This window comes from Phalaenopsis equestris, unplaced genomic scaffold, assembly GCF_001263595.1.
Source record: "Phalaenopsis equestris unplaced genomic scaffold, ASM126359v1 Scaffold000754, whole genome shotgun sequence".
Taxonomy (NCBI): Eukaryota; Viridiplantae; Streptophyta; class Magnoliopsida; order Asparagales; family Orchidaceae; genus Phalaenopsis; species Phalaenopsis equestris.
In genome coordinates, this window is record NW_018165194.1 from 651,393 (window position 1) to 676,547 (window position 25,155).

General features: G+C 31.1%; 2 protein-coding genes across 8 annotated transcripts in view; both read right to left on the reverse strand.

Annotated features, from left to right (window-relative positions):
- The window catches only part of LOC110030716, a 25,326-nt gene extending 23,355 nt beyond the window's left edge, over positions 1-1,971 (reverse strand). For all 5 annotated transcript variants that reach the window (XM_020733593.1, XM_020733595.1, XM_020733591.1 and 2 more), the window contains exons 1-2: positions 1,849-1,971; positions 1,706-1,753 (exon numbers count right to left, since the gene is read on the reverse strand). The gene's annotated coding sequence lies outside the window, so the exon portion shown is untranslated. The remainder of the gene's footprint in view (positions 1-1,705; positions 1,754-1,848) is intronic.
- Positions 1,972-2,742: 771 nt separating this feature from the next.
- On the reverse strand, positions 2,743-25,155 carry LOC110030717 (syntaxin-61-like). Of its 3 annotated transcripts, XM_020733598.1 has the most exons (10): positions 24,627-25,155; positions 24,244-24,328; positions 19,348-19,413; positions 18,831-18,904; positions 6,845-6,958; positions 6,320-6,433; positions 5,528-5,697; positions 4,148-4,238; positions 3,696-3,761; positions 2,743-3,010 (listed from the first exon to the last, which is right to left on the reverse strand). In XM_020733598.1, the coding sequence occupies exons 4-10, from the start codon at positions 18,882-18,884 to the stop codon at positions 2,900-2,902; spliced, it is 720 nt and encodes a 239-aa protein (XP_020589257.1). In that variant the 5' UTR covers positions 18,885-18,904; positions 19,348-19,413; positions 24,244-24,328; positions 24,627-25,155; the 3' UTR covers positions 2,743-2,899. The 3 variants fall into 3 exon arrangements, with proteins under 3 accessions (XP_020589257.1, XP_020589258.1, XP_020589256.1); XM_020733599.1 differs by lacking the exon at positions 24,244-24,328; XM_020733597.1 differs by lacking the exons at positions 24,244-24,328; positions 24,627-25,155 and adding an exon at positions 23,958-24,010.

A 25,155-nucleotide genomic window follows, 5' to 3' on the forward strand; every position in this document is an offset into this window, starting at 1 on the left:
CTTTAAGATATATATATATATATACTCATCCAACATTGTCACATGTTATTGTGCGAGCAACTCTTTATAATATTTGTATTAGGAAATGCTCATTTAACTGTTGATAGAGTGGTTAACAGTGTCAAAACAATCTTCACAAGTACACCAAAGAATAAATATGTAGTGATCCTTGTCAAATGCTATAGCAATCATTCCTTATCAAAAGTTAAAAATGAATCACACGGATTAAAGCATGCCACACAAAGATTAAACACAATATTTGTCTCATCGAATCTATTATTGAGGCCTTGAAATTGTATATCTATTACATGGTAAAATAACTCAACTTAAAAATGATAAAAACTTATGATTTTTTTAGTACATCAACTCGATCTCCTATGTATTATAAATATCTCAATTATATTTGAAACAACCATATCAAGTTTCGCACATAAGTTAAACTTTGATTAATGTACACCATCCGTCATTTCTTATATTTTGAAAATTTTGCTTAAAAGGTATAACCAAAAACACGCAATTTATGATGTTGTAGTCGTTTTGTAAAATTTGAGATAATTCATTTGCACCCTAATATAGATTTCTTCAAGTGCAAATGAAAAATATATTTTAAAATATCTAAAAATACATATACTTTATCCATTTGCTTGCAATTTGAGCCATCTTTAATTATTATTTTGAAAACATCAATAATAAATTCAACCAAAAAAACTGATAAGCAACCCACTGTGTGAACAATAATATGTATCTCCAACACATTGAAGAGCGACTCTTGATTTAACCCACTACTAGTTGCTACTTCTCCATTTCATAATTGCTCAAAAACTTCATTAAATTGCTTCTCACATAGGATATCTCTTCTTTTACATAAATTTTTACTAATATTTATAAAATTAGGTACCAAATCAAAAAATAAAATAATTAGTACAATTTTTTAGACATGACAACAAATCGGATTTTATGCACAAAATGATATATATAATGAGATGAACAATTATCTATCATGATCAAAATTTTCAACCCATCAAATATAGTGCACTTATTGAGTGCTCCATCGTAACCCTGACTATGTATTCATGTATGCTCAACACATGCTTTAAAAAAAAGAGCTTCAATTGGTCATTTAAATGTTGAAGTAAATTTTTCATCAATATGTATGATCAAAAGGAGTTAAATGAAACACTCTCTTTAATAAACATAATAGAAGATGTAATAGCTACTTATATCTCGACTGATAGATATCAAGACTTATCAAATAGAATTAGCCCATTACTTAATTCATTGATGATAACATTCAAAGTCTCAAAAATAGTGGAAAAACGCAAGTTATCGAATTGATTTCTATTAAAACTTGTTTGGAATTTGTATTACGATCATCACCAATGAAAATACCAAATGTGCAGAATTTATTAATTTCAGTACTTCTAAAGTATCTCTTGCAGTGAAAAAAGATACATCGACTCAAACAACATCCTTGACAATATCATAAGATATTAGGCAATGAAAGTTTCGTTTAAGAAATAACATATTTGTACGAATTCACAAAAACACCTGTTCTTTTTCAACCACACAACAATCTCAACTACATCAAAATTAGAAACAAATGCTTAACAAATACCAAATCAATACATTTATCATCAATGTAACAAATCTTAAGTAGCTAGGTCATTATGCCAATAAAATTTATCAAAATTACAGAGAAATGTACCTTCGCCAAAGATCGAAGAGAGATCAATAGGCAAGTAGAACGACAACTCTGAAGCATGAAAATAAAAAAAGATTAGGAATACTGTAAAATGTCAGAAGGTAAAGAAGATTACTAAACGTATATGTTGAAAGATTGCCGCAGACCGTAGTCGAGGGGAAGGGCGGCGAACGAAGGCACCACGAACGCCGGAGCGAACTCGGCGAATGGCGCCGATTCTACCGAGTTGCGACCCGCTAGGCCGCTACAGTTCAGCGCAGTGGGACCGAGTCGAGAGTGGGGACGGCAGGTGGGCTGTAGGTTATTCGTTAGGTTATATATATATATATATATCATAAATTTTTTCATGAAAATATATTTTTTATTTTTTAGAAAAATTTACATACATAGCACTCATTTCTTATGCATTTACTTATCTCATACCCAAATTTTAATTTTTACATGGTAAGCACCCTAACCTATGTACGAGCCAAATACGAGCTAGCCCAGGCTAAGTTCGTGTCCGAATCGTTAAAAATATAATAGTTTGTACTCGACTCGTTTATATTTCAAACAAAAAAAAAAAAGAGTTCGCATTTGGCTCTTTTATATTTCAAAAAAATAATATTAAAGAATGAGAAGATTTAATCTTATTATTTATATTAAGAGGTATTAAATGACCCTTTGTATTGTAAGCACCATACAAAGTCATTTAACCATAGGATATTAAAGAATGAGACAAGATTTAATCTTATTATTTATATTAAGAGATCATTCACATATAATTTAAAATATTTTTATTTTATTTTTTAAATTAATAATTTTAATTAATTATAATTCTTTGTAGTCGTATATATATATATATATATAAAAGAAATGGCCAAAAGCTATTATACAGTGTTTGGTCACCCTTAGCGTGTCTATCAATTGAACCATTACTACAAATTTATTTGAACAACTATTTTGTGCTATATGTAGGTGACTATGTAAATGCCCCTAATTAAAAATAAATATAATAATTTGTAATAATTTATTACATAATTCATACAAATAACCCTATACAAATTACAAAAATGGTACTGGCAATATAACTTTTGCCAACAGGAATATGAAAAGCTAAATCCAATACAGCCATGCATGTAAGAGTTCAAAAGGCTCTGCAGTACTTTCAAAGTACACTCAGAAAATTTCAAAAATTACAAAATTACCTTTCAGCATTTATGTGAGAAAAACCAAAACAAACAGAATAATAAAAAGAATTATGAGGAAGAGTATTATCATAATCTGCCCCTTCACTCCAGCCTTTTTCATCACCACAGTAATCTTTTTCTGCAAGAGGTAAAGCAAATGAGTTAGATAAAAGTTTATATTGCACTCATTTTATAGAGGGGAATTTACATGCAAACCATTCAATTCTTATGTATTTACATATCTGACACTTGAACTTTGTTTTTTTACATTTATACCACCCAAATCTTTCCTATCACATCAAAAATACCATCTTTTAACTTTTTTAAAACTGAAATGCGCCCTTCAATTCCTAATGTATGTATATATTGAAGTTTAAGTGTTTAATATGTAAAATACATAGTAATTGGATGGTGTGTATGTAAATCTTCAAAAATAAATCTAGCAGTTGTAAAGTCCCATCCAGATTGAAAGTTTGGTTGAGATATCCTGATCCAATTTTTAATGTATAAAATAAAGAAAGGGACGATTACATACAAGCCACCCGAAACTTGCTATTTGCAGATCAATCACTCACTTTCATCCATTTTTCAAATTCCCGCTCAAATATCAAAATTCATGGTAAAACCCCAACCCATAATTCTCATTTTTATCAAATTTTCCGTAGTTTGATCGTGACACTCAAAAATAAATAGGTTTGGTTGTTCAAAAAAAAAAAAATACTTGGGTGGTTGATTTGTAAATATCAATGTTCAGGGTGATTTGTACATAATTATCCCAATAATAAAAGGATCATTGCATCATATGAAAAATGGAAAGAGAAAACCTGAACGAAGTCGAGACGATTTGCTGTAGTTTCCATATCTGTGCTCAGTTCGTCCAAGATTCTTTCCTATGAAATCATCAAGAAAAATTTATCAATTGGAGACGATTATAACAAAGCAAAATAAAGAAATTGTCAAAGTATTATAGAACTTTTCGTTGCAATTGAAACATAATCCCTTAGCTCCTCATTTAAGGGTGCGTTTGGACAGCATGTCCGCCGCGGCCACATTTTGAAAACGCCGCCTCACCGTTTGGAAACTGCATTTGAGTAATTTATCTGAAAACGCAGTAGGATTTTTACACTAAACGCAGAACGCGGATCGAACCCTGCGGTCCGTGTTTCCAAATAAGCGGCTTATTTGTATAAGTACAAGCTGCCCCAAACGCACCCTCATTCATATGGGAGAGTCTTGATTGGTGTATGATAACCAAATATTTTCTCAAATTTCTCACCTGTCCAACTAGTTCCTCATGTATGGTAAGTCCTATTCCTCCAATTTTCTGAACACTAAGGCTGAGTTCATCCAATTCCTCATCTTGTCGCCTAAAGCATCAGTTCGCTGTTAGAAGCAATCAGTAAAATGCACGCATTATATAGAACCAAAAAAAGTTACTCAGAAGATCCTGACCAAAATTTGGTCAAGATGAATTTCAATTAAGTTTATGGAAAATTTACATAAGTAGCACACAATTCTTATGTATTTACATATCTCACACCTAAACTTTTACATTTGCGAGCATGGCACTTTGGTGCTTTAAACCTATGAATGAAAAGCTGTATTTTACCTTTTAAAAGTGATAATGGTGCTATTTTTGATGTGATGTCAAAGATATGAGTGCTATGCGTGAAAATATGAAAATTTAGATATGAGATACATAAATACATAAGAACAATGTGCTACGTATGTAAATGCCCCTGAATTTATTTAAGATCAATGCAATATATATTTCTCGTGTGTGCGGTACAATTGTCTTTTATATTGCACTCACCTTAAAACAAATTCAATAATTTTCAGACCCATTCAGACCCAAAATTTGATCTTAATAACTTCCACTTGAAAATGAAAAGTAGCATTTACATACTAACTAACCAATTCTTATGTATTTACATATCGAACACCTAAACTTTATTTTTACATTTATACTACCGAAATCTTTCATATCACATTGCAAAAAACACCACCATTTTAAATTTTAAAAAGTGAAGTACACCTTTTCATACATATGTAAGGTGGCATATACGTAAAAATTGAAGTTTAGGTGTTAGATATGTAAGTACATCGGCATCAAGCGGTAAGAATGTAAAAAAAAAAAAAAAAGTTGCCAATTTGACTCTACCTCCATACGATTAATTGTCCATGTCTCAGTCACATCATAATACAGTAATAACCAACTAAGGGGTTAATAGCATGCATTTGCTTTCTTGTGCATAAAAATATTAAGTGACAGTTTGGGATCACTTTGATTTTTTATTTTTTATTATTTTGTATATATTTTTATTAGAAATAAAACATAATTGATATATTATAACATGTTCATGTATTTTTAAAAACACTCAAAATAACTTTAAGATGTTATTTTTGAAAACATGCTAATTTATTTTAAAAAAACAAATATAAAAATATAAAAAATGCATTAAAATTTATGTTTTTTAAAAATAAAAGCAGATACATAAAAAATAAATAAAAAACAAAAGTGATCCCAAATAAGCACCACGTATAATGAGACCCAAGGTAAAAGATGTGATAAAGAAGCCAAAATATATCTATAAAAAAGGTAGACTACAATGAACGGATCATGGAATATTGAATTTTAAGAAGAAAATAAAATTACTTTATTAGAAGCATCTGCCGATCTGATTCCGACGAGATGAAATCTTCATCGTCCTGTGTAATATAATCATTCGATCGATCATTCGGAATCCTCACTAGCTCTTGACGTGTTCCATTGAGAGAAATGTTCTTCCCTTTACCAGCTTCGGCAGCTTTTCTCACAGTAGCCACCTACATAATTAGGCATATAAATAAGTTAGGAACCTCATAATACATACAAATAAACAAATTCGAAGTTAAAATGAATTCAGACACAATGTATTTACATATCTCACACTTATGCTTTCATATTTACAGCATAGCACTCAAATCATTAATATCACGCCGAAAATAATATTATTATCATTTTTAAAAGTGAAATACATATTTTTATCCATAGGCTTAAAGCATCAAAATGATGCATATGTAAATATGAATGTTTAGGTGTGACATATGTAACTACAAAAGAATTCTGTGCTCGGTACCAAAATTTCTCTATTTTGAAACAAAAATGGGGTATTTACATAGATACCACACAATTTTTACCCATGTAAATTTTTAAAATTTAAACTACCCAAATCTTTACACGCTAAAAAAATTACTAATACGTACTAACTTTTTGTAAAGAGAAATAAACCTTTTTATGCATAAGTAATTATGTAAAATTTTTGTGGTATGCAGATAACTTATCCTAAAAATAATGTTCATGACAAGAATAAAAGCCCTTAAAGACTAAAAAACTACAATCAAGTTAGAAGAAACCGCCAGAGCATAACGTGTAATACTGCAATACAGATTATATTCGTGTAACTACCTGTTTATGAGCAGAAGTTGTCCACCTCCTTCGTCTCTCGAGCTCAGCTTCGTCAATCCCATACCGAGCCGGTTCTCTTGCAGCTACAGCAATAGCCTTATCTAACTCCTCAACCTTTCTATCACGGAAATGAAAGGTTCAAGATAGCTAAAAAATTAGGGAAATTTACATAAATACCACACAATTCTTACGTCTTTACATATCTAAAACCTAACTTTTATATTCACATTTATAACACTTTCGTGTCATAAAACTATGCATGAAGACATGTATTTCACTTTTAAAAAAGTACAAGTGGTATTTTTTATTTGATATTAAGGATATAAGGGGTATACATGTACATATGAAAGTTTAGGCATTGGATATGTAAATACATAAGAGTTGTGTGGTATGTCTGTAAATGCCTCAAAAATTTAACTCAAGATACATTATGAATAAAAGCTGATGATTATAATCTAACAAAGAATATGTGAACTTCAATTAAAAAAACAAGCAAATCAATTTCAATAATTTTAATCACAATACCTGCCATTCAATACTATCACAGTTTGTAAGGAGCTCCCTGGTTAGAAGAGCACGCTCCCCAGTTTCTGAAGGCGAAAATTCCCATTTGTGAAAAGTAGATTCTAGCTTGTCAATCTGCAAAAAACAATTGGAGATAAGAATACATATTAGAGAAGCCCCAGAGGTTTATGAACTCCTTCTGCTCGCTTCGCTCTACCACCCTACATGCATACAGACGCACCACCAGATTTATAATTTGATTAAAATTCTTTAAAATGAGGGAATTTACATACATACCACACAATTCTTCGGTATTTAGATATCTAACACCTGAACATTCATATTCACATCTATACCACTCAAATCTTTAAAATCACATAAAAAATAGTACAATCACCATCTTTTTAAAAGTTAAATACACCTTTTCATGCATAGGTTTATGACACCAAGATGTTACAAGTGTGAATATCAAAATTGGGTGTAAGATATGTGAATACATAAGAATTGTGTGATATGTATGTAAATTTCCCATAAAAAAATAGTAGAGTTATCCTCAGACCTCTCATGTCATTCACCATTTCATCCAAATATTTAAGTGGTTGAAACATAAAGTAGAACAACCTCCATTTCAATTTTCAATGTCATAGTTAGTAAAAATTTATTTTAAATCACAACCATTCAAGAATATGATAAATAATGTAAAAACTGTCAGGATGAAAGGCAGTCCTATTCTCCAAAATGGATGGTAGGCTCTCCCGCACCATGCTTTATATGAGACATGGACTAGTTCTATGTAAAAACTGAAATAATAATAATAATGATACGACGGTTCAAAATAATCATCTCAACATTATCGTAAGTGTGAGAATATTAAGTTCCCCTCATTCAAGAGAGAGACAGAGAAAGGAGATCGAGGGATAAGGCAGAGGTGAGAGACGCGAGCGAGTGTTTGAGGTGAGGGTGTGTGAGAAGGTAAGGGAAAATTTGGGATGTAAGTTTATATTTTAATAAGTTAAATTAAGATTACATGATAATAGTATTAATTTCCGTTTTTGCTAATTTAAATAGAAAGCATGGAAGAAAGAATATTGGATTGTAAATCAAGAAAGTTTGGTCAAGTAAGGCTTAGAGACTAGAATTGTTGGCTTTCTAGAAGGAAGAACGAAATAAAAAGTTAAGGAATAGGGTTTGGTGTTTTTATTTATGGAAGTTATTTTGAAATGTTAATAAGGTAATATTAATATCTTCTAAATTAAAGTCAAGTATTAAGATTATGAGAGCAATCAAATTAGAGGATGAGAGATATGCCCGGTGACCATGCAATAGAAAAAAAAGCTTTCTAGAAGAAAGAGAGAAACAAATAGGCTTAAGGTAATAATTATGTTTCTAAGTTACAATAATACGTCTTCTGAAGTTACTCTTGATTTCAGTTCTTTTATTTTTCATGTTCTATATCAATGAAATTAAACTATAATTGACTCTTAATATTGATAGACATGAGATTGCATGTAGGCATTTTTGCATAAATAGTACACAACAGTATTTTTTTCATAGAATGACATTTGTTTATTACGATGACCTTCAAATTATGTTAAGATGATATTTATTCGTTAATAGATCAATAATAAATATTTCATAAGAAATTAATGCATAATATGAAGAATGAAATATATATATATATATATATATGAACATTTGCATGTGCATGCCAAGAAAAAGAGTTCAACTCCTTATCGTGATGGCTAGGGACTCATTATACCCACACGTGTAGATATTTTTCTCAAACAATCATGTAATTTAGATCACAAATCATTGCGCTGACGAAACAATATCGATCAGAAGTGCGTATGTACATTTCACCTCAGACAATAGTAGATCTGGCTTACACACACTATGTCGAAAGTGTATGTATTGGCCAAGTGTGTGTTATGTTATGTTTAGATGGTGTTCCTAAGACTACTGTACAAAATAAGAGTAAAATATGCATCAAAATTAAAAATTAAATCTTGAAATATAAAGTAAAAGTTAATCCATGAAGAAATTTTAGATTTCTTCTGTGAACAAACATCATGAATATACAATTTAAATTATTATATGATTTTCTAGAACATACACGGGTAGATCAACATAAATACTACATTTTTTTTTCCTTATGTTACTTTAGTTTAGAAAATGTAATTGCTCCACTGAATTATCTTAAATAATTAATTTTTATTTTAATAATTTTTTTCAGGATTAAATTTTTGAATAAAAGATGAGTACTAGATGAGAGAATGTAAACAGAAAGTAATATCAAAAAAACAGAAAGTAAAACTTATTATTTGTTAATTAGATTATTTTCTTTTGTAGCTCTTTCAATTTATATTTGAATTGTAATTTGATAGTGATTAAAAATAAAAACTAAAAATTTTAATTTCACCGTCCAAATATCTATTTTCGTTTGAAAATTTTCAAGTCGCGGACTATGTCGTGACACAAGTGATATCAGAGCGAAGAGTTAAATTAAGCAACATGAATCTTAACGACGGAGTCATTAGGATAATTGTGAATTTTTAACTATTAATAATTTAAGTGATTTGACTTAGGTTAACTCTAACTAAATAACTTTATTTTTATCTCAGACATATGGATGCTCCATAAAAGATCGAGGATGCTCGAGTGGAGAGACTTGAGAGGAATTATCGCTCAATTTCATTGTGAATACAAATATCTTAGCTTAAATGATGGCAACTATGACCCAACTTATTCAAGATTCTAGATCGCAGTCAAATTAAAACAGTGGTTTGAAGATATTTCAGGATTTGCAGACGTCATTGTTTAAGGAAACAGAAGAGCCAATTTAAGCTAAAAAATACCTACTACGAATAGAGAAAATTTTCAACAGCATGTCTTTTCTAGATGTGAGAAAAGTGCCCCAAGCTGCTTTTGTATTAGATGGGAAGTTGAACGATGGTGGCAAAAGCAACGTCATGACAAACTATGAGATATATCAAATAGGTAAGTTAACTAGGGAGATTTCCTCGAATTATTTAGAGAATGTTTCATGCCCCTTGCTACACAGAGGTGATGCAACATAAGTTCATCAGCTTGCTACAAGGAGAGAGGACAATAATACAGTATAAAACTAAGTTCACTACAATGTCGAGATATGCACCATAACTAACATTTACTGCAGAAGAGAGTGCTATAGGTTTCTTTCTGGAATGAAAGATTCAATCAAACACCCATTAATATCACTTGAAATTAAGACAATTTAGTGATAGTGGAGAGAATCAATTTTCAGTTGATTCGGAAGCATAGAGACATGCATAAGAGGAAAATCTTGGAAGAGATGGCAAAAATAGTTAATTCTGGAGGATCAGATGGAAAGAAAATGAAATTATAGAATGATAGATTTAATAGTTAAGCTGGCGACAACAATATAAAAACATATGTTAAGTGTGGAAAGTTACACCATGGTGAATGTTTCTTTAGTTCTAAAGTATGTTGTTTATGCACACTGTCTGGACAACAATTAAGGACTGCTCTAATTCTACTCAAAAATCTACACCAAATGCTAACTCAAGGAGTTTAACTCAGAGAAATTTTCAGAAATGATCTACTTTTTAGAAGTAGCCAACAAAAGATAATAGAAGCCAATACAACGACTCATAAAAAACAACCAAGGCAGAACTTCGGCCAAGAGTCTATTCCAAAACTGAAGAGTCTATCGTTCTTTATGTAGATGCTAACAAAGTTTGAAGAATGATTTGTCATATGGGTGTCACATTAGTTATCTTACCTTAGTTATGTGATTAAGTCTCAAATATTTAAGGATTGTTTAGTTGAATTATTATTTTTTTATATATTGGATTCAGCATATATGCTTTTGTTAATGCATAATAAAAAATGGACATTCTTGAAGATTTTTCGACAGCTCGTGTTTCATCTGCATAATGATTTAATTTTCTGAAATTCATAAATTTCGAGAACGAAATTTTAGAATTAGAGGTTGTAATAACTAAAAAATAATAATAACAATAACCATAATAATAATGGATTGATTTGAAATAACTGCTTCTACGAGTTTGTAAGTGTGAGAGTATTAAGTTCCTCTCATTCGAATATAATCAGATTAATGGAATGAAAGAGCAAAAAAGATAATGGATAGAGAAGAGACGAGAGCGAGAGTTGGAGGTGAGGGTGTGTGAGAAGGAGAAGGAAATGTTAGGATTTATGTTTTTTATCTTTTAATAGGTTTAAAGTTAATTGTAGAAATATTATTTTCTTTTTTTGTTAATTTAATTAGAAAACAAAGAAGAAAAAATATTGAATTGTAAATCGAGGAAATTTTGTTTCGTACAACTTAGAGACCAGAATTGTTGACTATAATAGATGGATAAAGAAAGAAAAAGTAACGAATTGGGTTTGGTGTTTTTATTTAAGTTATTTTGAAATGTTAATAAGATAATATTATTATATTATGAATTAAAAACAATGATTAAGATTGTCCGAGAAATCTAATTAAAGGAGAAAGGAGAGACCGATGATTGTAGAATAAAAAAAAGATATTAAAGAGAAAGAGATAAACAAGTTAGTTTAAGATGAGCTATTATGTTTCTAAGTTATAGTAATATCTCTTTTAAAGCTAGTCATGGTTTTAGTTTCTCTTTTATACTTTATCAATGAAATTAAACTATAACGGGCTCTTCATATTGATAGATATGAGATATGTATGTAGACAAATCTGCATAAAAAGTGGCACAATGATTTAATTTATCATAGAATGATAGTAGATTTTTCACATAACATTTAAATTATGTCAGGTTAACATTTATTCACTAGTAGATTAATAATAAATGTTTTAAAAGAAGTTAATGCATGCAATGAATAATAAAAACAGTGTATACATGAATATTTGTAAATTACACGATTGACTAAGATAATAGAAAAATAACTATGCATGTGAGCATCTTGAAATAAGTGAGTGAACTTATCTTAGCATGCATATAATGTCATGAAATGTCATGTTAACGGGAGAATTTCAATAAGAGATGAATAAAGACATTTCCACCTCAAACAATACTAGATTTGTTATGCGCCTTGTTATGCCGATGGGATATGTATCAGCCAAGGGTGTGTTGTGTTTATATGGCTCCTAAGATGAATGCATAAATTAATATAAAGATGTGCATTAAATTTAAAAGATGAAACTTTGAAAAGTAAAACATAAAATAATGCATGTAGAATTCTAGATTTCGTCCCGGAGCAAACATCATGAACATATGTTTTAAATTATTATATAATTTTTTTAGAATATATTAGAGAAGATTAGCAACATGTTGTCTTTTTCTCCTCAAGTTACTGTAGTTTAGAAGAATAATTGCTTCACTATATTATCTTGGATAACTTATTATGTTATTTTAATATTTTTTTCAAATTTAAGCTTTTGAATAAAATATATAAGTACAATGTGCACCAAAAACGAAGTCAGCAAACAGAAAGAAACTTATTTTTTGTTAATTAAATTATTTTTTGCACTGACTTTTTCAATTTATATCTCGATTAATAAATGTTACAAACATAAAATAAAAATAAAAAAATTAATTTCACCAACTGACCGTTTGTTTCCGACTTGAAAATTTTCAAACTCTCGGATCGAATCATGACATTTCGTAGGACAATAATTACTCCATTGCAACAGCAACAATAACAACAAGCCTTTATCCCACTAAGTGAGGTCGGCTAAATGAATCATTTTTCTTCGTTGAGTCCTATTGAGTGTCATATTTTTATTTAATTTTAATAGAGTAAGATCATTTTTTATACAATATGCCCAAGTCTTTCTAGGTCTACCTCTAACTTTCTTAGCAATAATTACTCCACTTAAACTTTAATTTTACATATAATAATTTTTATAGTGTCTAAGCTCAAGATCACATCATTATGGGAGATCTACAAAATGGAAATTATTAATGAATTGAACTCATCAAATTTCACAGATAGCCCAAAATTATATGCAAAAAAAAAAGTTCATCAATTTTTATGATAATTGGATATTCATCAAGAATTGGAAAAATATATGGATGAACAAAGAACGTATAGAAACCCTTTGAAAAAATATGGATGAACAAATGACATCTAGAAGCCCTCTTAAAAGTCTTGTTTACCCAAGTTTTTTAACAATCAAATTGTCCAATACATGCAAGGTATCACAAATAACCATATATTTAATTTCAAAACTTTAAAACCTATAGAATATGAAATTGTAAATATCTTTTCAAGCTATCAGAGAAATCTATTGAAAAATTTTTACGAGAGACGATAATTAAACAAATTTAAAAATTCTTGGATTTTTGTACTACACTAAGGGTGTCAATGAGTCGAGCTTGAGTAAAGTGAGCGATCCCAGGCTCGACTCCTATTCTACTCGTTAAAAAATATTGTTATTCGTGTAGACTCGTTGATATATCGAGCGTAAGAAAATTATTCATATTCGGCTCTTTTTCTTAGCCACAAAATATCGTTATTCATATCGTTGTTCACAAATAATGAGTTGTTTTGACATCTCTAATCACACAGCCACAGGATGTTAAGGGTAGGGTAGGGGCGAGATTTAAATCTTATCATTTATATTAAACTATTCATTTAAATAGAGTTTAATATATTTTTATTTTATTTTTTAAATTGATAATTTTAATTGATTATAGATCTTTGCAATCAAGCAGTCAATTAAATTATTTAAGAATAATACTCATCAATTATGTTATATATATATAATTATTTCGAGTCAAAATGAGTCAAATACAAACAAACAAATCTTTATTCATGTTCGGCTCGTTTATATATTGAGCGCAAAAAAAAATTTTGTGGTTGATTCATTTGCTTGGCGAACAAATTGAACACGAGCTAGTTAACGAGCCAAACACGAGCTATTCACAGACAATGAACAGTTTTGACAACCCTATATTCCACTAACTTTAAATGATAACAAATAGAATAAGAAGTTTTGATCGTTATATTTAAAATTTGTATGCAATTCTTCTCATAAGAAGAGAAAAGCTCAAACCTTGATGATGATACATTCAAATAATATTATGATTGAAGGGAACTACACCTAAACTTAAGCCCCTTATAAAAATATATAAAATTTAGATTGCTCAACCAATAAATGATCCCTTATAAACTTAAATAGATAACCATCCATCATTTGTACCAGTTTGCCACAAATTGGCAGCAATATATCATTATTGCAACTAAAGCTTGGATGTTTCACAGTGAATCAGTTAATGAGTTGTAAATTCTAAGATGCACTTGATAGTGAATGAAGTTATATGCTAGACAAGATAGACTTAAAATTGGACATTTAGGCAAACATCTCTTGACCTACAAAGTCCCCTTATACGACACAATTCCTGGTTATTGACAAAGATCTTTCGGTTGAATCAAGACAACTACATCCACTAACTACCAAGGAACCATAAAATCTTTATTGAGTTCATTATCAACACTCCCCAACCATCGGCTTTACATTAACATTGGCATATTTCTCGTAGTCATAAATCAAAATTACAGCTACTAAAAACTAGCATTTAGAGCCAACCAATCATTAATTGAAAGTTCATTTTTATAAGACTAATAATTAATCATAAGGGTTTACCCTCTTGAAAATCGTCGAAAATCATCAAAAATACTCACAAAAAAAGGGGAAAATATCTTACTAGTATCTTACCTAATATCCAATATACATTCTTAAAATTTAACAAGAACCGAACATATATTTATTAAAAGAGCATGGTGGAAATGTTTTGAGCCTAAAGTGCTACCACTAAATCTTTTTTGAAAGACTCCAACCACAATTACCATACCTATAAAATTCTATTGATGTCATTGGGAACAATATGTATGTCACATTGCTAAACATAGTATTGAACGAAAAATTTGTAGTCTTATAGGAGAATTAATACTAAAAATATATGTTATTAGTGAGGAAAATTGATTTCCAAACAATCTAAACTTAGAATTAGTTAAGACAAAATAATTTACAACCAAATGTGCCACTATCATGAGAAATATTCTAATATGGCAGACCTTTGTCTATTCTATGAAAATAAAAAATTTTGGAAGGACGACACATTAACTTATCAAATACACCAGTTAATAATCAAAGCAGATCAAAAGAATAGCAAAAAACCCACATGCCTCCAATACAACTATAAAGGTACCAAAGATCATAATATTCTCCTACTTTTTCTCTCCATTAGCAAAATGTCACAACGAGTAAAAAAAAAACTAGCTTCAGCAAACCGATATGAACCCTATACTAGTTTATCATAATGAATGTAAATTGTTGGATTCATATGACAATGCCACTACATTTTCTTACTAATCACACTTATGCTAATCTTACACAGTGTCATGCAGAAAAAAGCAGCATGGATGAGCAATAACTAGTTGGTAAAACACTTTGTTGGTCAAAGAGTTAGAGACTTTGGATAAGTGTCCATTGGTGGAGATGGCCAAAGTTCAAAGCCATCGTCAAACCCATAATGGATTGCACAAAGGAGAAACGAGTAAGATCTCCAATGAGATGATGGTCGGAATAGCTTTTAACAATTTGAGGGGAAAGTGAAGGAGTGGCCTCTATGAGTCTCGTCAACTTAGAGATTATGATCTTGACTCAAGTTCCTATCCGCAATATCTTAGATTCTCTCTGGAGTCCTTATCTTAGCAATCAAATACTCTTGATTTGCTCCCACATCATCAAGTCAATTAACCTCTTGATCGACTTATGTCATAAATGAACAAAAAGATAAGTTGAGCAAGTAGTAAAACTTAAGCTTAAATAAATTTAAAATTCATTGAAGTAAATATAACAATTATTAAGTTGGTAATCATAATGGGCTTATCCTTTCAAAGTAATTAAGCTTAATTTTCAAAATTAAGTAAATTTAAACTAAAATAACTCTAAACTTCATCAAATAAATTTAAATATTAAACATATAACCATAATTAAGTTCCAATACTAGTACATCAACTCTTGTTTATCCAAAATTAAAACACTGTAATGAGTTAAGGAAGTAAGCTTAATCCAAAAATGTAAACAAGGCTTACAACATCTTATCTTCTTTCATAAAAATGGTGTAACTCCATTTAATATCTACGCCAATCATCACCTAAGTTGGCTTAATTTGGTTAAGATTAAGCCTCAATCAAAAAAAAAAACCTTAAAATAGATCCAATTTATTTTTTTATTTAATCTCCAGAGCATATTTAATTTAGTGAAATCCACTATAAATCATAATCATTCAAAGATACGGATCAATGGTAAGTTGTGCGAGGTTAAAGGCTTGTATCCTTTTAAAAGGAAGTACTCTCTCTCTCTCTCTCTCTCTGTAGTTCTTAAAATCGTTGGATGTTTTGAAATGAGCGCAATACATTAACAACCAATTAAATTTTGTACAACACTAATATCAAGATCAATCGAATATCTTTGAGACTCATTAATAATCGTGATATATATACACATTTGACCCACGCTATATCTTCAAATTAATGAATATTGGTAAGTTATTAGAGAATTTTTATTAAATTAATTTCAAATCTTGTCGGGTGCGTAAAAATATGCTTAAATACAAGGAAAATGTGGTAAAATCCTCACTCAGTGGATTCAAAAGTTTGAGAACTTATTCAGCACAAAAAGGAACCTAGGAGCCTAGCTAAGGGCTAGACGCCACTATCAGATACCTAGGCTTTATAAGGGAAGTTCCAACCCAAGAGTTAGGCACCCAAGTGTCAGAAACATGTGCATATGTGCCAACATAGATGAACTAAGCCGAGAACAAGACGCCCAAATGTCAAAAGCGTACGCCCAAGCACCAATTTCAACCCTATAAATAGAGAGCTTGGCACCCAAGCATCAAATCCATTCACTACTCTAGTGCCTAGGAGCCAGGCCCAACGCCCAATCGAGCAACTCTTTTAATTACTCCTATGTGTTGTAAACATGTTCGAGGATTATTTATTTTTAGTTGTCTTTCTTAAGCATGAATTGATCCCCTTTTGGGGGGTTGGATGAAACATGTATTTGGTTTAATTAGTTGATGTAAATGATAAATATTTGATGTTTTAGTTCCCCCTTACATAGTGTGTGTTTTACTCAATTTAAGAACAAACTGTTGATTGTGTGGATATTGTTAGTAACTTAGAAGGTATTTACAAAATCGAAAAGTGGAGGATTGACTCGTTGTGGGCCAAAAACAACACAATGGATGGACCGTAAAGAGATAAGTGTGGAGAAGCCATGTGGTCCGCATTGAGATTCTTAGCATCGAATACAACTCTCACATTGAATCTATCACCTAGAGGTAGATAGATTATGCAAAAGAAAGCAAAAATCCTTGAGAGCAAAATAACAATCCCTTTTAATTGGAACATGATACCATTACACCGAACTAGAATTTTTTTTATTTGAATATTGATTATTCTGACCAACACATGTGAAATTCAAACATTATGGCCTTGTTGCCTTGATTTTTCTTTAAGTTAATCTTCGTTCGAGTTAGTCATAGTATTTTTCCTTGCTCTTAATTTTAGGTTTGATCATTGCATTGCTCTAATCCAATCATTTAGATAATAGTTCACCAAGTTAATTTCAATAATTGTCATGCCAAACTCAATGGGATGATATCCTTATACTTCACTTAATTACTAGTGTGACCACGTGCCTTGTCAATCGTATCACTCGTTCTAAAATAAAAATATGGTTGGGATATCGTAATCTAATTGGTTATATATATATATATATATATATATATATATATAATGTTTGTGATATTGAAATATATTTTGATATATATATATATATATATATATATATATATATATATTCATGCACATATGTAGAAAGAGATAGATGAGTAGACAGAAAAGCATGCACACAAATGTATAATTTGGAACACTTCCATGCAAGCTTTCCGCAACTACTTTATATTAAATCCAACTCCTACGACCGCCAAACTCAATTAAGAAACCAGTGGCCTTCCATTTATGATCCTAATCGCAAAAACTAATCATTTGTCATCAATCCAGTTGCAATCACAAAATCTCTTTTTTGTTATATGATCATCAATCCTATCAACTAATTTATTGTTGGAGTTAAAAGCATTTTATAAATATAGGACTTAAGGCAATAAAAACATATCTTTGATTGAGTGAATTTCAAGTTGGATGCAATTATTATATTATTCTAAAATTTCAAAAGAAGTAATCTCCTTATATTAGTGTGAGACTTAAGCTATTTATCTTGGCATCTCATATTTTACTTACGTTGATTCTCAAGTTTTTATTAAGAAGGTTAAATCGCATGATTAAGTATTGTCAAATCTAGTACAATATGATTTCCAACTATACCAAGTTTTTCAATTTAACATGTGATTATTTTATGATCTAGAAATTTTTATGTGAAATTTACGTTCGACGAATTTTTTGTATTCTTTATCTCTAAATGAATGATTATTAATCTATATCAGAAGTTTGTGACTATGGATTTGACTTTATCAATGTAACTTGGTACACACACACACACATACAAACGCCAGTATACACAACATAAGACACATTCACACATGCATGAACATAGACACGGATAAAAGACACCCAAACCAGCATACTGACAGAAAAATTCAGACCAACATATTCATGTTTCACATTAAAGGCCATAAATATACTTTCTAATAATGCTGCTAGAACTCCAGTTTTGCATGCACAAATTATTAATCACGAAAAGAGAATGAATTACAAATTAAGACTGCAAACTAGCAAAATAAATCAACCAAGTTAACACAATGGATTTGGATAAGTTTAAAACCGTAGAACTTATCAACTTAAAATCATGGTCATTGATCCACCTAGGTTTAATAAAGCAGATGGTTAAATATGGTATGTCAAAATAAGGCGATGTGTTCAGAATAACTGTAGCATAACGTAAATAATTAAATTTCATGAAAATGCAACAAGCCTGACATACAGAGTCTTGAATTTCTTCTTTAACTATATAAAAAGGATCCTGAGCAGACGTCATATTATGTCCAAATATAATTCCTGAAAATATAGAAACAAATAATCTATAAACAAGGGTGAAAAAAACCACAAGAAACAAAAAGGTTGGAGCTGATATAATGAAGGGAAAGTTATATACTTAGCACAAAATTCTTTATGTATTTACATGTCTCACACCTAAACTTCCATATCTACATAAAAAACACATTGGTGCTTTAACCCTATGCATGAAAAGGTGTATTTCACTTTAAAAAGTGGTAATAGTGTTATTTCTTATGTGATAATAAAGATTTGAGTGTTATGTGTGTAAATATAAAAGTTTAGGTGTGAGATATGTGCATACATAAGAATTGTGTGATATGTGAGTAAATGCCCGTAATGAATTGTTGTTGGATTCATAGTCCAAAGCTTATCAGCTGAGCAAGCTGCAAACTGACCATACAACCAATCTCCGCATGAGAATAAGAGCAAGTAAAATGACTTACAGGCGTCTATATTTTCACTCAAACAAGCTATAGCTCGCAAAAGAATGCTTTGATTTCAAATATGCTCTGCAAATGTCAAAATTAAAAAACTCCATAAGGATGAAAATTATAATGGCATGATTGAAAGTAGAAATAAGCATTTTATGTGGTGCTAAGTTGCATTAATGATTTTTCTTAAAAAAATAAATAGGAACACTACACAATATCATAATACACAAAAGGGCTTGGAGCTGGCAAAAATAGGAACTAGTTTCAAATATATGTTCAACCACATAGCAAAAGCTTCAAGAACTACAGACACAACACATAATCATGATATTCAATAGAAAGATCAAATTTGCTTTTTGGGGCCTTCACATGCACAGCCCACGATTCACATGTATTTACATCTCACACATAAACTTTCATATTTACACACATAACACTCGAAACTTTAACATCACATCATTAATAGAACAATCATCACTTTTCAATAAGAAAATACACCTTTTCACACATAAATTTAAACCACCAAAGTGCTATGTATGTAAATATGAAAGTTTAGGTGTAAAAAATATAAATACATAAGAATTGAGTATAAGTTGATATTAGCTTTATTTGCACTTAGCATAAGTTACGTATTATTTACATAATTGAAGTTTGCTTGAAAATGCACTTCAAAGGGATTGAACTTAAAGGTTTGATTGTGAAACCTGTTTTGAAGTGGAAGCCCACATACAAGAGATACAAAACATGCACAAGTTGGTAAGAGATAATATCATCCATAAGACAAGGGGTACCGCCGGCAAGCCAACAAGCGTAGAAAATTTGTATCTTTCAAGGAGGGAGATATGGTTTGGATTCGGCTATACAAAGAACATTTTCCTCCGAGCAAGCATGGAAAGCTCTTAGCCAAAGCTGATGGTCCTTTTATGGTGGTCAAACGCGTTAATGACAATGCCAATAAAATTCATCTCCCCGGAGATTATAAGGTGTCTATCGCTTTTAATGTATCTGACTTGACTCTCCACTAAGAAGGTGATTTAGACAGTTGATGACAAAAAGAGGCTTCTCCAACCCGGGGAGAATGATGTGGGAGCAATCTAGGATAGTCCTCGTATTGATTTTTAGTCTTCTTTTATGTTTTTACTGTTTTCTTTTCTTTTAAAAGGGCATATTGGCCTTTTTGGATTGTCCAAGTGTATTTTCTAGCCATCTTCTGTAGAAGACTGGTTTCTTTAATGAATAGTGAACTATTGGGAGTTCATTTTATCTCTTCTTTGTTCCGAGAGTGGGTGTTCCTTAGAAAATTTGATGTTTGATCCTGGGGTATTCGCGGAGCCTGTTAGTTGTTGTCCTGAACCAATTTTTGTTGTCAACTATGTCAGTTTTTGGTTCCAGGAGGAAGACAACTGAGCGATCTGTTGCTTTCCCCGTTGTGCCGCTATCATAAGGGTTGTTGTTTGATAATTTCAAAAGTAAGAACTAGTAAGTTTGATGTGAAAATATAGTCGAACTAAAAAAAAAGGTTAATTTACTTCATTAACCTAATTTTAACAAAAGCATTCAATACATAGGCATAGTTATTATTTGTCTCAAAAAAGTATTCACAATAGACTGGTTAAATTGCTACAAAATTGCAAGTTATAAACGACAACCTTACAATATTTTTTTTCAAACAATAGCATATATTAGGCAACTTTCGTTTCTTAACTCAGCTTTATCTATAATGTTTCAGCTGATTTTATCATTAGCAACAACTCCTTCAAATAAAGCCTTATTATTAGGTCAAATAAACTTGAATCAAACTGGGCGTAACCTTAACTCGCACCATAGTGTCATGGAGGAAAAATGATTAAATTTAAATACTTTGGTTTAGTCACCCCTTAACATTGATGGTGATATCAGCCGGGATCTGTCGATAGGAGCAACCGAGAGAAAGGCGATGGAGAGATGTCAGGGAGAAGTGACCTTGGGCAACAGCGGTCGAACGAGGGAGGAGACGAACATAAAAGGCACAGAAGGAAAAAAAACCCTGAACGCGGATTGAGGAAGCAAGAAAAAAACTGTGGAGCGGCGTTTTGGTGTGAAAAGATTGAGGAAGCAAGAGAAAAACCCTGCGGCCGCATCTATTAAAAGACATCGAACGTCGTTTCCGGATACGTGATGTGAGCTCAAGAAAAAAATAGTGGAGCGGCGTTTTGAAAACGTCAAACACGCTTATTAGTGGCGCCAAACGGAGCCTTAATCACATTTAGTAGCACGGCATTGGAATTAAAAATGAATAAAGAAGACAAGCTGAGGTGAATGCACTTCTCAAATCATTATGATTGTAAATTTAAACGGACAATGAAGAAATTACATCCAAGTGAGGTTGTTTTTTTTTGCAGAGCAATGAAAAAAGAGCTTGTTATTTGAGTTTTGATCATATTGAATGATAGATTGAAACTAGGCGTAAATTTGAAGATAGAATCCACTAGAAAGGAATCGAGAGGAAGTAATATCCTTCTAGAAGGATAAATGTGCTTATCATGCACAATAGATATTATTTATTTACATATTTTAGTGGTTGAGAGTTAAAGTAGATTTTAAATAATCAAATATAACATTGAGCATTTAAAAAAGATGAAAAATATGCTATAAATCATAATTACTCAAAGATGTGAATGAATGATATAATACATGCGAAGATGATAACCCTTGCCTTCGTAAAAAGTTGGTAGTATAACATACTTAACTTACGCTAAGCGCAAATAAGGCTAATATCAAGTATGTTTAGCTGAAATCAAGATCATTTTAGTTAATAATGAAATGAAGATCACAACGGAAATAGAATGTCTAAAGTGCGACAAAGATTGCAAAGGGAAAATAAGAATAAACAAAGTGTGAAATAATGAAATTCCAACACAAACAACATGGTGTTTGTGGCCAAATAAGCATGAAACGTAGAGAAAATCCACAAACAAAGAGATATGAATGAAAGGATAGATCTAATACACGTGCTAAATTCTAGCAAAACAATGAGATTATCAATGTTTAAGAATTCCAAGGCCTCAATTGGTTTTGGTTCTCCTTTTCCCTAAATAGGCTAAGAAGATTCGCTTAAAAAAATTGCTTTTACAAGATTTTATCCTAAAAATAAATTCATTCAAAAATACATAAAAAAATCTTGGAATTTTAGATCCAAACAGGGTGTTCAAGCTTTGCAGAAAGCATGGCTTTCAAAATTCAAATCCCAGGAATTTAAACAAAATGGCTCAGAAAAACAAATACAACAAAAAGCAAGCTGTTGATTCAATAAAACCGCATTACCCCAAATACCCTAAGCTTGTCATTGGAACCATCATCTAAACCAGAAATATTAGGACGACATGGGATACATAAAAGCTAATCTTATCACTCCATATCTCTTATTAATACATGTTAAAAACTGCAAAATGATTCTCCTATAGTCCTATTAGAACATTCTTGGCAACTTTCATTATTCCCTCTCTTTTTTTAAGGCAATGATTCACCTTCCTCATAATCCAAGGACCTCTGGATAAAATATTAGAGGATGGGAGATTCACTGTCAGATTTTAATCAGATTTCTTTAGGGGTGGTGCTTCAAACTTCTACGTTGAATTGAACGACAAACATTAAATAACTTATCCTTATCAACAAATCTATTGATACAACGTACCTCATATTAAAGATGTTCAATATTGGAGATATTTAGAACTCTTACGGTCTTTGTCACGGCCTGACCCGGTGCTTAAAATTAACTAAGGCAATAACAACAGTCGGACGGTGTTAACATCTAACTATCCACATTTAAAAAAAAAACTTCCAATACATATAAATGACCACTAATCCGCAAAGCAATAATTTTTAAAACATCGAGAATAACATCCAAAAAATAACATATCAAGCCAGTATCAAACATTATATCAATATTTAAAAGAAACGGTTAAGAGAAACTATCCTCAAAAAAAATATACCTAGCAACAATGATTCTCCTCTGATAAACAAAGTCTCTTCTACATACATAACCACTAAAATTTTTATTTTCTTGAAAGAAAATATTAACTACAATTGTAAGTACAACTTAGTGAGTAATTATAATCTAATATGCATTAAATTTCATATGTCATGATATGTTATCCATTAATGATCAAAGGAAAATATAGTACATTTCATTAAAACTTTAATTTTAGTCCTTTCGTTCTAGTTTAAGTAATTGTCGCTTTTAACATTCTTAAAAGTAATAACAAGATTATCATTATACCCGAATGTATCCTAAAAAATGTGTTCGAATATACCCTCAAAATATGTTCAAAGGCACCCTCAATTTGCACCCGAAGGCGCACCTTTACCGTTTTCTTTTGAATGCATTAGTATATTACATCCTCTGTCAATACCATCTGGGAAACATATGGGGGTAATCTTATACGACTTAAATCTTTAACTTTCATTTCCTTTCATTTAAATTACTTTTTTTAAACATTTAGCATTCTTTTTCTCTTTCTTCTTTCATTTCTCCTTTCATACTTAAGTTACGATACAAGCATAAAATGATTACCTAAAGCATTAAAGAAATTATTTATTTAATAAACTTTAAATGTAATACATGTAAGAAAAAAATTACTTACCTTAGCCTTAACAGACATCTGAAATACTTAACCATTCACTTGCTTCTTAGCATCTAAACCAATTAAATGTGCATATAACTATGAATTATATCCTAAAGAAACTTATATTTAAATATAAAAGAATTATTAGAATGCTAACCTCTTTTAGCTTTAAAATCATTTATCTCCTTCAAATTTCAAGAATTTACCAGATACTTCCTCACTTCCTAACAGTTATTAATTTTAATAATGTTACCTTAACTAATTATATTATTAATTTCAATAACACCAAAGACTTAACATTTACCTTGTAGGATTTGAGTTTGATCCTTCGCTTGCTTGCTTCACAAACTTCTCTTCCTTCGAAGTTGAAATCTCTAACTATTTGAGTCCTGATTTCCAAATACTTTCCATTAACATTATTTAATAAACATACCTTCACACGCATAATAAATTCATTAATCAATTTAATGAAAAACCAGCCTAGCTTAAAATCTTTTGGGTGCCCGACAATCTTTCTTTTCCTTCTCATGTGAAGATTATGTTACTTCTCCCACAAAATTCAGAATTTAGACAGATTTGTTCTTGATTCAAATAACTTTCTATTAACACTTGTTTTATCGAACTCATAATCACATACTCACGCATAAAATAAGGAACAAATTAACTTAATTAAATATAACATTTTACCTTCTAGTATTGTTCAGCCTGCCCTAACACCTCGCGCGAAAGGATGGTTCCCTGCTTCCTCGTCCTGCCTTCAGCTCAACCGTGCGAGCTCCCTTCCTTTGTTCTTCTTCTTCGATCTCAGCGCAATCCAACGGAGCACCCACGATTACCGTTCCTCTATTCTTCCTTCGGTCTGGACTCGGACGCAGAGAAGCGCGAGTAGTCTTCTCTTTTTCTTCCTGTGCGCGAGCACCGCGGGAAGATTCTCTCTTCCTCCTTCGGCTTCGACTCAACTCAACAAAGCAGCGCATGCAGAGGTTTCGACTCCCTTCCTCCTATTAGATCGCGGCTCGATCCAGATAAGCCCTCGACACTCGAGGTCCCTTTCTTCCTTAGGTCTCAAAAGTACCGCAGAATCCTTCCTTCTCCTTCTTCTTCTCCTCCTTCGGCTAGGTGACAGTAACTTCTCAATCCCTCCCGCTGTCTCTCTTGTTCGCTTCTATTCGATGGTTGGAACGAAGGGCTGAACGATCTGACATGTTTGATCCGA